Raw genomic sequence first — 14532 nt, forward strand, 5'->3', positions numbered from 1 at the left:
ATCCCCCCAGTGAAACCAAGGAGTCAGTGGTAAGTCAAAGTAGATTTAAAGGAAGGGTGGAAGGTATTTCATTTCCTTATTTTTGCAATAGCCCTCTCTGTTAGTAGCTTTTCTTGTTACCTTCGAACTCTCATTTCCTCTATTAACAAATTCTTTATTTTGGTGGAGTTCATATTCATTTTGCCCGACTACTGAGTACCATCTTCCAGTGTGCAACTATGCCACTTCAGCACTTTACAGCCATGAACACTACACATGTTTTCAAACCTTTTTATTATTATTTTCTTTTTCCTCTCAGTTGAGGGATAACTGTGTTCTTCCCCTCCCTACTGGTGTGCCAACCTTGCTCACCTGGTGCTTTTTCAGACTTAAGAAACAGTTATTTTCACTGGAATGTGTTTGTGTATAAGGAGGGATCTTCATGGCACCGTGTTTGGATTTCGTTGACAGCTTACATATTTGGGCCTGGTTTCCTGGTGAGCGAGTAAATTGCTGTTTGTAATACTCTTTATTTGCTGATGGTCACTTTTATTACTTTAATGGAGGGGACTTTCGAAAAGCACAGTGTGCCATCCAGATTAAACTGCTTTTTGGGTAGAATGGTTACAAAGCTGAGTGAATTCTTTTTAAAGGAATTTTAAGGCTAAGTAAGCACGACTGCTGGCTGCTTGGTGTCCACACAGGCACATCTCTGGGCTGTCAGATGTTATGGTTCCGAGATAGCTATGGAGCAAAACTCCTTTTTAGATATGGTAGTGGCTTAAATCATCTAAGGATTTGCTAAGCAGAAGGTAAAGCAAAATGTAAACACACAGAAAAAAGTGGATTTGCTGGTTTGAAATAAATCTTTGTTGTTATCTAAGATAGTACTGCCCATTAAAATATTTTTACAAATTGGAATTTTTTTATGTTAAACATCCACTCTATTTTTTAATTTGTTTTAAGTGTACTGTAAAATATTTTCTTATCTTTTCATCCCTCGAATGTATTTCTCTTGCTCTACAAGTTAGCATTTGAGGCTATGAGAGTTTACTTCAGAAATTTCATATGACAGCTTAATTAACTCTGGATTCTTGACCTTTAAAGTGCTGGAACTAGAAACATTTAATAACCAGCCGCTGGATATAAAGTAATATGCTTGCTGTTTTACTAGTTTGCATGGAAGGCAGTCTGAAGCAAAGTCCAAGGGTCACCAAAATAGGGAAGGAAACTGAAGGAAGTCAGTCTGAGCTATGTATTTCAGAAGGTTTTATGTCTGTGTCACACAGTGTGTAGGTATGAGTGAAGACTACCAGACTGCAATTAAGGTGTTCTCATGCGAGGAGAAGGCTGTGGTTTCACTAAAATCTCCTGTGATCTGGGGCCTACAAGGTAGAAAGGTAATTCAGCACAGTTACTGTGCTGCCTAGTCTTACATGAGCAAAGTATTGATCCATGTGGACTTGAGAGCAGTGAAACACTGAGCTGGAAGTTGCTATCTCAGCCTGGGACACAGTGCAATCCACTCCGCGAGTTGCAAGGAGGTCGCCACCCTCCTCGACATCGGGAGCATGGCTGAGGCTGACCACTCGGCATCATCTGCAGAGTAAGTTCTAAGGGCTTCCTTGGGTAACTGCAGGCTGGGATTCCTCCCACCTGCTGAGGCTTGGAGCTGCTGGGGGTTACAGGTCCCCAGGATGACGTGACAGTTTTACAAAGTTGTTTGGGCAGGGGTTGTTATATAGGGCTTCAGATTTTTCCCAGCCTGAAGTTTCCAGCAGCCTCTCCAGCACAGCACAGCAGCTGGAGAGGCTGCTGGAAGCCAGATTATGATCTGAACCCCAAGCAAGACCTTCATCTGCTAGCATTCCCATTGATTTCAGCACAGCTGTGTTGCAAGGCTGCCGAGGTGAGCGAGGGGATGGGAATCCAACCCCTGTGGTCTTCACCAGGTGCTCTTGCTCCCAGTTGAGTTCTCCTCACTGGTGAAGTGGCATATGTGGTGGGTATAGCCATTGGACTGGCTCATTGTCTGGGTTGGTGATAGAAAACATGGAGAGCTTTAGCTTGTGACATGCTGTGAGCTCCACCTGAAACTGCCAGCACTGTTAGTGTCACAGGCAGCAGCCCTTAAATTCCGTTTTCAGAAGGCAAACTGAATGTGGCTGGGAGCAAGTGGACTGGGTCCTAACCAGAGACCCCAGGCCTGCTCCTGAGCTCCATCACCTTGTTTCCAGTGAACACTTGGGCTTTCCCATTCCTTGAGGGGAACAGTTTGTGATCATGCAGTGATTGCAGTGTGAGTGTGTGTGTTGGTGGAGCAGGGCCAGATCCTGGCAGGTCCTGGGACTCGCAAAAGTACAAGGCACAATGGAGGCTTCCCTGCAGGACCTTGTGAGCATGGATGGGTTGATCTGAAGTGGCTTTCTCCTCTCATTGCCCCCTGCATTTTTAAAAATGTGACATGGGTTGGGGTGAGGAAGGTTTCTGCTTTTGCTTGCTCCACTTTCTCTGAGCAGTGACGCACACATTTACTCGTTTTTGCCACATAAGTGGGCGGTTTATAAGCTGGGAGGGAATGATTCATAAATTAGCTACAGCCTATGCCTTTATTGCTCTAATGATGTGTGAGCAGGATTCTGCGTAAACCTTTCTGCCTGGCCTTCAGACAAAGTTGTTGAGGAGTTATATTTTCACTTTCTGGCTGCTGGTAACCAAGCCTTGCCTAGGGTGAAAAGCTCTCCCTGTGAATAAAATGGAGGGCAGCTGCAGGGAGATGAAATATCCTGCTACCTGCAAAGGAAAACCATGAACATAGTGCATTCTGCAAAGCTGTATCGCTTGGCTGAAGGTTCTGGAGATTTTTGTGCAACCAAGATGAATGAGTACTAGATGACAGTCTTTTAAGCAGGGAAAGACTCTGCTTGGGGGAAATGGTGTGAGGCATGAGGCCAGGGGATTGTTTTGTGTCTCCGTGTGCTTGTACTTACCTGATGACAACAACCACCCAACTTGAGGGTATGCTGAGCTAGGAAAGAAGAGGAGGAAAATTGAGGTGCAGGAAACCACACAGGGAAATGCTTAACAAGCAAATTGTTTGTTTATTCAAAATGATAATGTGCGAGCAAGAACTCTTTTGAAAGCAGCCAAACAGGCCAACTCTTCCTCTCATTTTCCAAGTCAAGAGGACTCTGGGGTGGCGTGCGCTGAGCAACATCTCATTGCAGATGAGCAGGGAACTACTTATTGTTGGAAGCAGTGCTAGGGGAAGACATCTGCAGCACAGGAGAAAAATTATTCTCCGCTCATAGCATTACTTGTTAGAAACCTTGGGCAACCTGTGGTTAATGAAACCAGCTTGTCTTATTAGCCACAATTGGCAACAATATTTACAGATGCTAGCAAAACTAAATATTTTTTCTTTGTGGCTGGAGTGGCATCCTGAGAGACCCCATCCTCTTAAACAACCCATTTTTTTCCCTGCATGAATTGCGACATGGCTTTGGCTTTAGTTCCCAAAATCTGGTATTTACATGAGACAGGATTGGGCCATGTTTTGTCCAGTTTGGTTCTAATATGAAAATCACAGGGTTTAGATTTAGAGCAGAGCTTAAGTGTTCATGGTTCAAATTAGATTTTCCAAGCTGCAACTGGAAATTCTCATGAATATTGCTGCATAGTTTATGTTTGGTTTGCTTTTCCTTTGTTTCTAACCTTTTATCTCAGTGGTTGCATTAGAAACTGGGAAGAATTTTTTTTCCCAGATTGGAATCTTTATAGACACTGCATAGATGCATTTTTCTCAAGAGAGCAAGTTACCTATAAAAGAAACATTCACTCAGCTTTCCCATTCCAGGGTGACATAGCACATTTTTTTTGTTATACCTTCAAGGACACCTGTGTGTAAAGGGACTTATTTTATGTGCATATAATCTGACTCTTACTTGGCAAAGATTAAAATAAGGAGCTAATGTTACTTTGTAAACATCTGATACTTTAGATTCAGACTTGGATAGGTTGGTGCTTGCTCCTGTAATGCCGCTTGTTATCAAGCTGGATTCTGCTGCTACCTAACTAAAAGTGTGTTGGTCTCATCTTGTACATATCTGCTGTAACAGATACCATGTCAGAAAATATTCACCTCAGGCAAAAGAATTGTGAAAGAGGTTTGCCAAAGGCTGAACATGGATGTTAAGAAGATACCATAAGCATTTATGAGGCCCTGTTCTCTGTTATCACACCCAGTAATGAACACCTGCCATCCCACCTATCTGATCCTCAAGCTTATGCCCAGCTTCAAGTATTTTGAAGCGTAGGAGTTCTACTGATGTGCTCTGAGTATTTTTTTTTTTGCTTTGAAAGATGATGTTGAACCCCCAGCCTTGGGTGGACCCCAACACACACCTTACTGTAGCTTTGCTCTTAGCACTTAACACATACCCTGCCTATTTTACTTATAATTTTCTAAGCCACCTGTGGTTTCCATGCTAGAAAATTTGCAGTCAGTCAGGATCTTCTAGAAGTGGTCACATTATCTAAAATGCATTACCGTGTTTTAAAACTCTTTCTATTCTGTGCTGTTTTACTTCATACCAACTGTAATTTGAACAGCCTATAGGATTAAGGGATGTGGTTAATATTTGCCATATCATTTATTTTTCTCATCTTCTTCACATGAAAGAGTATAGTTAGTGAAATGTCCTGTTCTGATGGGGAGTTTTTTTAAGCATTGAGGACTCATAACTTTACACTAGCATTGGAAAGGAGAAGTTGTAATATTTATAAGGCTTGGCAAGCAGAGACCCACCACTGGTGATTCTGGAAATGAATGTCTATCAGCAGAAATGATGTGGTCAATCTTTTCCACAACATGTGCTCATCTGAGATGTGCAATTTGCACTGATACTTGGTTATGGAAGTATGACAGAAAAATATATCTGTTCTGTATGGAAGTAATTACAGTGTGAAACTTCAGCTTGTGCAAGTGAAGGAAATTTGTAGTATCAACAGAGCTACATTAAGTTGAAACAATTAGTGGTTTTTAAGCATTTTTTGTTTCCCAATAACACTGGGTTCCTCATGCTTTGAAATAAAAAAATTCTTTTTTCTTAAACACGAGTCAGTGAAGTTTTCTTTTAAATGATTGTGTCCCGAATCCATAATAAATGTAGCCTTTGTGTTTCTCACGTTAAATTTAGCTTTGTGTCCCTTGGTGGCTTAGTTTTGTATACTTGCTTCATAAAATGTCTTCCCCTTTGTTATTTCCTGCTCTTCTGTTCTCTGTGGTGTTTAAGTGAGGTTGTCTTTATTTGTCTTGTTGTTTCACTCAAGAAGGTGTCTGTTCTCATGGACAATGGAGAGATGATGTTTTCATTAAAATAGCTTTTACTATGGAGAGATTTCTTGCAGCAGTATTTCCTTTCCCATTCTATATTCTTTATGGTCAAGGAAAGTTGCTTTTTCAGAGTAGTGTAAAGAGCTGAAACAGCTGTACATATACAGTTGGATACCCTATTATTACCTTTATTTTAGTACAGGGAACTATAATTTGCAATTCATTTTATCTATGACACATGCTCTGCAATTTCTCCAGCTTAAAAATGAATTGTCCACTAATTCTGGATTATTTTTCTAGTAAATTATTGTAGATTGAACAAAACAAATTTAGATTGCATGCAATTTTTAACATTTACTGAATCTCAGGAATCATAGTTGGTGATTTCATTTTTAATCTCAGCGAAGATAGATCTTGAACCTGTTGCATTCAGCAAGGGCTCAATTGGTGTGAAGGCTGATTTTCCAGTTGCAGTAGTCCCCTTCCTAACTCCCACTTTAAATGAGCAAATGAATATTAATGTTTGGTCAGTGAAGTTTAAACCAGCTGACAGAGTGCATTCATTGATGACAAGGCTAACTCGCATAAATGCCTCTCTGAAGTTGTGAATTGCATTTCAAAAAATGCTTTTTTTCCCTTCTCTCCTCTACCTGCTAGGAGCAGTTCTGAGCGGAGGAAGGAGAAATCAAGAGATGCAGCAAGATGCAGGAGAAGCAAAGAGACGGAAGTATTCTACGAACTGGCTCATGAACTGCCCCTGCCCCACAATGTCAGTTCCCACCTGGACAAGGCATCTATAATGCGCCTGGCAATCAGTTTCTTACGCACTCACAAGCTTCTGTCTTCAGGTAATGTCTGGCTAAAAGAAGTTGTTGATGCTAGTTGATAGCAGCTTGGTAGGAATGTGCATGGTCTTCTCTGAATGGAAGGTCCTAAAAGGAGAACAGGACACAGTCGCTTGTATTGCGAGAATACAAATAGATTTACAGTTTTTGTTTTGAATGCAGTCTATTACAGTTAGTTACAATGTTTTGAGCTTTCAGGAGTTTAATCAGAACTTAGACATATACCTTAAGCTTCCATGCTGAAACAAGTACATCTGAATATAGCGTGGCAAGCATGTGTGTGCCACTGCATTCAGAAGGCCGCTGGGAAGTTCCAAAGGTCCAATACTTTGTTCTAAAGGCCTGATTGTTCTGCACACTGGTAATGAGTAGTAGGCTGTCTATATATGGCAGAGTGAGAGAGCTAAAGTAAACAACTTTTAAATCATTGATATGAATGGATTCTATTTAATCAGTACTGCTTATTTTGGACTAATCTGAAATGTTAAATCAGCGTTACATTCTTAGCCTGTTAAAACTGATAAAATGAACAGTATTCTTATTTTGCACCTATATTTGCATAATCACATTGATAGAAATTTGTTGTTTGAATAGCACATAGAATCAATGAAAATAACAGTTGTATCTGGAGAAATATTTACACTGACTTTGTGTCAAGAATATGTTAAAAGAAACGTTGAACTATTTGTGAAAAGCAAAGCCAAAATTTTTTCTTCTACTTCATTCATGGCAAAACTCCCAATAAGGTCACAATTGCCCTCCCTCTCTTTAGAAAAATTGAGTCATACCATAACAACTGCTTTAATAAATGCCATTAGGAAGTATCTCATCCCCTGGAAAAGTATGCTGTTGGTTTGTTGTTCTTAGTCTGAAGGATACAACAGATTCAGTTCTACGTCCATATGCCCCATATTATTTATAGCTATTTTGAGCTCCACTATGACTATTTTATGAACTATGGGCTTTTTACCTTTATTTATAGAATTGGATTTTAATGTTTACTCCTGTAAAAAGAAAAGTTTATTTGCTAAACAGCATTTGGAACTCATCTTTGATATCTCCATGTAGTTAATGCTTGAAGTGCATTAAATAGGTAAATGTTCTTTAAAATGCTGTACACCAAGACTGTTTGTCTGTGGCTTTCTCATTAAAAGCAAAACAAAACAAAAACAAAAAACAGTTTCAGCTTTACAAATATTTACATGAGATAAGCTAGTGATTGGTACAGAATAGGAACAGCAAACTTGTGCAGGACTGTAACAGATAATATAAATAATGCTTCTGTTCAGATAAAATACTTTGATGCTGTCATTGTGAGAAGATATTTGCTGACCTGAAAATTGCTGAATTTGAAGTGACCTTTTCAAATACACTTTCACTTATTGACAAAGTTCTACAGACGAAATATTTGATTCAGCACTTCTTTAGTGTTGAGGGTTAAGATCATATTGTTTGATAGTGACGACAACTCAGTATATTGATATAATATTCATACATCTGCATACTTGGGGGTATTTTCTGTAATACTGTTTGAAGGCCAGTGTGATTTGTGCAGCCAATTTATGTTTGCTTGAGGTATCACCATGACCAAGCAGTTAGAAAGGAATCTGGAAATAAAACATTACAGTTGTGACAGGCTGTCTTAATGATATTCCAAATCTATTCTGTGTTAGTTGTTTCCTTAGCCTGTAGTCTGATCTGCTTCCCCAGTTAAAATACTGGTTTGGATTAAATCACCTAATGCAGGTTTGTCCATGGAGGTTAGAATCGCAGTTGCAAAATCCTTAAATATTTCCCTTTTGAGGGATTGAGCTTAAGTTAGTCTAAAAGGACTGATTTTGTGGAAGAGTTGGATATTATTTTCTGACCTGGAGAATACATGGAAATGAAAGAACTCAAGCTAGAAAACTACTGAGTACTTGTAATTTCTTGTTCATTTGCTTCTTATATCCTTCTGGGTTTGGCTAAATAAATCAAGCTAAACAAGAAAGCTGAAACTGTTTAGCTCCGAATATTTGAAAGACAACATGTACCAGGGTTTGGAATACAGTGGTTATCAAAGAGAGAACTTTCTTTATCAGAATAATTATTTTGAAACATTATTTCATTTGATTATTGTGCAGTGTATACTTGGTGAGATTCCTGAAATTCACATAGGTAGAGTACTATTCTAACAAAAGCAATTTCTATCAGTTTGAGTACTGTTTCTTCCCATCAGGAGATAAAGCTGTAAAACAGAGTATAGGCATTTCTAAGCAGATTTAGACTCCCATAGGAAGAGATTTTGGCAAGAGCTTGGATTAAAATGGAAGTGGCTTATGAGATGCCTGTTGGCTTTCCTCTTTCCAAGCACCAACCAAAACTACCCCCATTTGACAGTCATGCCTAGCAGACTGGAATTTAGCATTAGCTCTGCACTGCATTTGAGGAGCCTAACTCCAATGCTGGGCAGCACAGAACTTCTTCTGTCATCTCTGACAGATTAACTGGGAACTATGGGGAGGTAGAGAACTGGAGCATGCATGAGGGAGACCTCTTTGCTTTATGTTGTCTTCATGGAACAGTACTGATTATTTTGGCTAGACTCTTTGTGTAAACAGGAGTTAAGTGGGAGTATATGTTCTGTCATTAATTAGGACACTGAAATAACATTTACTGCATTTATATATATATATATACACACACTATGTCACTACAGCAGGCCTGGGTTACAGCTTGGTAAGTACTTCAAAAGTTAGTAGAGAAAAACATACTGCTTGATTAGCATTTTTGTTACTTATTTTTAATTATATTAAAAGCTTCTGGTAGAAGACATTATATTTTATAATGCTGTTTGTGAGCATGATGCTCAAAAGAGGACACATCTCGATACACAGCAGTTTTACTGGAAACAGGGAAAGTGAGGGTTTTCCTGATTCTGCATCCTCATCTTTCTGCAAGCACACAGAATCATTGTATGGCTTGAGTTGAAAGGGACTTAAAACCCAACCAATTCCCACCCCCTGCCATGGGCAGGGCTGCCCCCCACCAGCTCAGGCTGCCCTGAGCCCCATCCAACCTGGCCTCAACACTTCTAGTCATGGGGTATCTCATTTTGGAGATGGCCTCAGGCAGCGTGCCAGCCTCAGTCCCCTGGCACTGAATGCCCGGTGCTCCATTGTACTGTTCCCAGACTTGGAACAGAAATTTTTCACTTGTGTAACTTAGCTGTTTGGCTAGCTGTGCCTGCATAATGATTATTTAGCCAGCAGAAAGCTGAGACCTTGGGAGATCTATACTTATGTTCTTCCAGCAGGTGAAAGGCAGAGCCTGGAGTCTGAGCATGCATTGAGCTCAGTGCTACGTGCCGCTAGAAGGCCCAGTGTCTGGGCTGCGGGCGCACTTCTCCTGCAGCCATGGCGGGGCCTCCGCAGGGCCCTTGCATCCTATCATAATAGGAAATAGCTGGTTGTATATCTCAGAGTTCAAAAGGGTAAAAAATACCAGGCTTTGCTTTATAAAAGTTGCTTCTTTACTTAGTAACACGTTTCCCTTTGATTTTCACAGTAGGCAATTCTGTGTGGGAATGTTGGAGAGGAAGCCTTTAACATTTAGAAATGCAGGCTGTTAGTCTCACGGCCTGATTGAGATTAGTATCACAGGAAGCAAACTGAAACAATGGCTTTATAATACTGTTTCCATGTTGTGCACACAACAGTACGCGGTATAATTGGAATGTTAGTAGAAATATCATTTAATTATGACCTCTTAAATATTTTTCAAGCTGTCTTCTAATTCTGTTGGCGTAATACCTTTTGCCGTCGCTGCATTAATGTCATTGGGATAAATTTAGAATCGATCTTTGTTCAAGTAAAGGCTTTCATCCCAGAAAGTTGCTGATAAAAATTGGCTGTTTTTGGATTTAGGATATTATGTCTTTTAGTGTAGTCAGAAAGACCGATATCAGTATTTGTATCTTACTATTCCCTAGTACAGCTTGTGCTTTTTGAGTATGAATGGATGGCAAAGAAAAAAAAAAAAAAAAAAGAAAGAAAGAAAAAAAGAAAGAAATTGTCTTTTTCCACAGAACAATAAATCTGTCTCCCTTAGTATTGTGGCTGATTCTAAGGCTTACTCAGTGTGTTGCTGTCTGAATATTAGAAAGAGAATCCATTTCAGGAAGCCTATGTGGGGTACCGATAATTTTAAGTTCTTACTTGGACCGCACATGTGATAGAAGCATTACTGCAACCAGGACTCCTTGGCACCGATGTGCCAGGGCTGATGACTTTTTAGTTAGGCTAATCAGGCAAGCACAGCTTTATCATCTTGCTTCAATCCCATCCTACTTGTATAGTCACCCAGGTGTCTTTTCTGCACAGAAAATCCAGCAAAGGAAGCTGGGTGGGAGTCGCTTCTGAGCAGTCAGACAGCAGAAGAAATGGGGAGGGAACAGGGAAGCAGACGGGAAGTTGTTTGGGAGAAGGGAGGCCACAAGGAAGCCAGTTGAAACAGTTGTTTCAAGGGAGGGAGACAACAGAGCAGGAAAGCCAGCGGGAAGCAGAAAGGAAAAAATAGCTTTTCTCTGTGCTTTTAAGGGAGAGCACAAACTGCAAGGAGAACTGATGTGGGCATTGTTTTTGAATGTCTGGACAAGCTGCATCTAATCTCAGACCATTGTGGCATAAAACAGTGCTTTAAAAATAGCTTGTCCACTTGTTTGCTTTCATTAGATTGGAAAACTAGCTCCATGCCAGCTGTGCTGGTAGGAATGAGTGGAGATGGGTACCGAGTGCCCTCAGCTGCCTGAAGTGACATCCCTTTTTGGGGAAGATGTGCTCAGAAAGCCTGGTCTGATGTGATGCTGCATCCCTCTGCTCATCACCAATTGCAGCAGGACTCAAAGCACCTTCTCAGAGCAGAATCTGAGGGATGTGGCTAGATTCAAACTGCAGTAAAATTGCAAAGCAGCATTAACATAAGTGTTTTCTTTATCAAAATTGCTTGTGCTCTTACAGATAAGAGCCCTTCAGGAAGACTCAAGTTTAAGAGTAGCTTTTTTGTGATGTATCTAAACTGAAAGCATTTATTGGATATATTGAAAATAACCCCTTGAACAGGATGTACTCTTCTGTCAAGAAGGGGGAGGTGGGAGGGGGTGGGAAGGAATATGTTGCTTTCCTCTAATGCAAAAAAAGAAACTGGGAAGAGAGAGGTCTGTACAAAAGTTGCCCTCTCTAATGCAGGTTAAAGCTGCTCTTACATCTTCCCTATCTTCTGACGACTGGCATCAAGCAGTTTTTGCAATCCTCTAGTAAACTTGCAGCTATAGCCTTGTGTCTGCTATGCACAATATCTGATCAGTTTTTTTGGCACTTGTTGGATTCAGAAGAGACAAACCTTGACAGGTCTGTAGAGGTGGTGATGTGACCCCTTGTAAGAGCCCCTTTAAACATTTTGTACCTCTGAACTGACAAAAAAATGCATCTCTTGGTCAGAACAAAGCTGTTGAAAGGAGCAGAAGCTGTTTGCTAGGAGTGTTTGTACCTGAACAGTAAGGAGAGCATGGAGTTCGAGGCTTCAGATTCATTCCAAGAGGTTGGACTGAAGGAAATGAGCAAGCATCTACGGAAAAAGTGTTCTTAAACTTGGGAACAGAGCACATCCTGACAGTGGGAATTAATCAAAGCTTGTTTACACGAGCTATTTTTAGCATTAAAGGTTATCATAAACACTGCAATAAGCATTTGCCATTACAGTTCAAAGTTTCTTGTTGATGAATACATTCTGCTATAGTTGGTGCAAATTTATTTCAAAATAGAGCTGGTTAAAAATGCTTTTCAAAATTTGATACAGACTGAGAAACAGACTGCAAAAATGCCATGTCAGAATTTGACACAGACTAAGAAATACTGCCTTGAGGCAACGTAAATGCATTGCACAGGAACTGGGGACACCATTGCTATACTCCTGGGTGTGCTGTAGCAGCCCCAGGGATTCTCCCTCCTGTATAGGCTTTCCTAGTGGTGTATGAGAACATCTTGGCTGGGGTCCATAAATGTAACTATAATATGAACAGTTAGATTACAATGCCTTATTCTGCTGAACGTGCTATTAATTTATAGCTAGACTGGAATATCTGCAGTCCACTCATCCATTGTCATGCTACCTGAACTGGGATAATCTGGTTATTAGTGGGGAAATGAAAAAAGTTGCAGGAAAAAGACAAGTTCATCCTTACTGCAGAGTTAATATAGCAGCTCTTTGAAGCAGTGATGATGACAGTAAAAATTCTGCCTAAAAATCAAAGTAAATTGGATCCACAGATAACTGTCTTTAAGACTTGGAAGAGACTGGCAAGTCTGCATGGGCTGCTACTACCCAGTTAAGTGGCGTCAGACCTACTGGAAATTTCAGGTTGAAGTTTTGTCCCTTCCTCCTTGTGCAGAACTTCTGCTTTCATTTGACTTAATCCTTCCATCTGAAATTCCATATGCTAACGCTCCAGTCCAGACCTACCATAAACTTGTAAAGAAAATTCAAAGCAAAGTGAAAGATAACAGGGGTTTCTGGGGCCAGCTCAAAGCAGCAGTGGCTTTATTTTTTCTTCTGCTAATAAGTTGATTTGTTCTAAAGAAAAACAGATTTTTGCAGGTAGAAATAATTTGTGTCCAGTGTATCAATCTCCTAAGGTGTGTATATCCTTTGTGTATTAATAACCAGTGATTTTCACAGGAGAAAGGGAACAAGCTGTAACATTGTAAGTGTAGCCAAAGGAGGGATTCTTATGTATTCATTGTATTAATGTAATTATACTGCTAAGTCCCCGATGCAGGGCCTAGCAGGGGCACGGCACTGCTGTCAGCCTCCGTCTTCGCTGCAGACTGGTGATTTCAGTTTGTGCTGCTCAGGGGTTTAGCACTGTTTGCACCTACTGGGGCCACCACAAGGAACCTGGGCAGGGGAAAACAGACCAGCCCAGGGACCTCTCCCCATGCCCACGCTTCCTCTGGGAAGCGGCTGGGGATACCCACAGTCTGGCAAGCATGAGGAGGCACGGCAGCACACACCATTCCCCTTCCTCCTCCCAGCCCACATCACAGATGCCTCCAGCTGGACGAAGGTAGTTTTAATAATACGGTTAAACTCTGATCCAACAAATCCCTGTAACCACGTGCTTTAAGGCTGTCTATGTCTTCTAAGTGCTTTGCTGGACTAGAACCTTAAGGGTTTGAACCTGCAGCCCTGATGTGAATGATCTTATGTCCTCTCTGTGTGTTTGTACAAGTAATATAATTTATATACATGGAAAAGCAAACTTAATCACCTGATAATACAAGTAAAGTGTTTGTCTTTCACTGTTGGAGGCATTTAAGAATACAAATGCTTTGAATAGCCTTCCTGCCTTTGAATGGTGATGTTTTGTTAATGCAAACTTAATGAGCTGGAAAAAAAAATGGAAAGGAGGGTCTGGGGTTAGAACTGAAAAGTCATTTTTTCTCCAAACCCACACTTGGCTGATTGTCTTGGGCTGTAGCCATGGTCCTTGCTGAATAAACCATTTGTTTGCATCCGGAAAAGTTAAAAAAGACCCTTGACATTCTTTACACAGCAGAAACAAGCTTGGGAGCAGATGGTCACTTACCGTTTTTTTTTCCCCACCTAAATGTCATTATGGTCAAAGTGCGTACTATTCAAATATATTATTGTGTATTTTCTGTATTTTAAATGCTGGCCCTGATGTAATTTCCTGAAGTCAGTTGCTTTGTACTGAGGAGGAATTGGCCCCTGTGCGTGTAGTTCAATGCTCCATGCAGGGACATGAAGCAATGCACTGCCAGCCTGTGCTGCCCATCCCCAGTTTCTCCTCTTCACCTCTACCCAAACAGCCACGCTGAGAAGCAAAGTTTGGGACACAAAGTGCTCCTGATGGCTCTGCAGCTGGGCCAGCTCCTTCCAGTGCTTGCAGAATGGTTGATGGGCAGCTGCTAGAGAGGTGCAGAAGCAGCAGCTGATGTGTTTTGTCAGTGCTCGTCTGTTCCAGCCAGGGTCTGCGTGCTGCAAGTGCTCATCCCTCTGCAACTGTTCCTGGTTTAGATTTAGGTGCTAGAGGCGCAGTTGCAGGAGGTGTATAGATCAGATTCATCCTTTAATCATAGCTGTTTCATACTTAAAAGAATGAACCACATTAGTTTGGCTTAGCTTCTTCCTTATCAGAGAAGAAAAAACAAAGCAACAAGAACAAAAGTCACTTCCAATAATGTACTTTGCAAAGCAACACCCCAGTTCTGTTTCAGGACTTCTCCTGAAACAAACCTTTTCATGAGAAGATGAATGTACTGTTTTGGGGTGGGAAAGAAAAACACAAAAATGAAATACTTTTCTCTGGTTTGC

General features: G+C 40.8%; 1 protein-coding gene and 1 long non-coding RNA gene across 6 annotated transcripts in view; one reads left to right on the forward strand and one right to left on the reverse strand.

Annotated features, from left to right (window-relative positions):
* EPAS1 (endothelial PAS domain protein 1) overlaps positions 1–14532 on the forward strand; it is a 75140-nt gene that overhangs the window by 35441 nt on the left and 25167 nt on the right. For all 3 annotated transcript variants that reach the window (XM_015857487.3, XM_085543121.1, XM_085543122.1), the window contains exon 2: positions 5972–6162. In XM_015857487.3, coding sequence (XP_015712973.2) covers positions 5972–6162 — 191 coding nt within the window. The remainder of the gene's footprint in view (positions 1–5971; positions 6163–14532) is intronic.
* LOC107311163 (uncharacterized) overlaps positions 3061–14532 on the reverse strand; it is a 68840-nt gene continuing 57368 nt past the window's right edge. For all 3 annotated transcript variants that reach the window (XR_014944630.1, XR_014944628.1, XR_014944629.1), the window contains one exon: positions 3061–6246. This is a non-coding gene — a long non-coding RNA (uncharacterized LOC107311163). The remainder of the gene's footprint in view (positions 6247–14532) is intronic.

This window comes from Coturnix japonica, chromosome 3 (genome assembly GCF_054131305.1).
Source record: "Coturnix japonica strain WE chromosome 3, WE-NBRP24, whole genome shotgun sequence".
Lineage (NCBI taxonomy): Eukaryota > Metazoa > Chordata > Aves > Galliformes > Phasianidae > Coturnix > Coturnix japonica.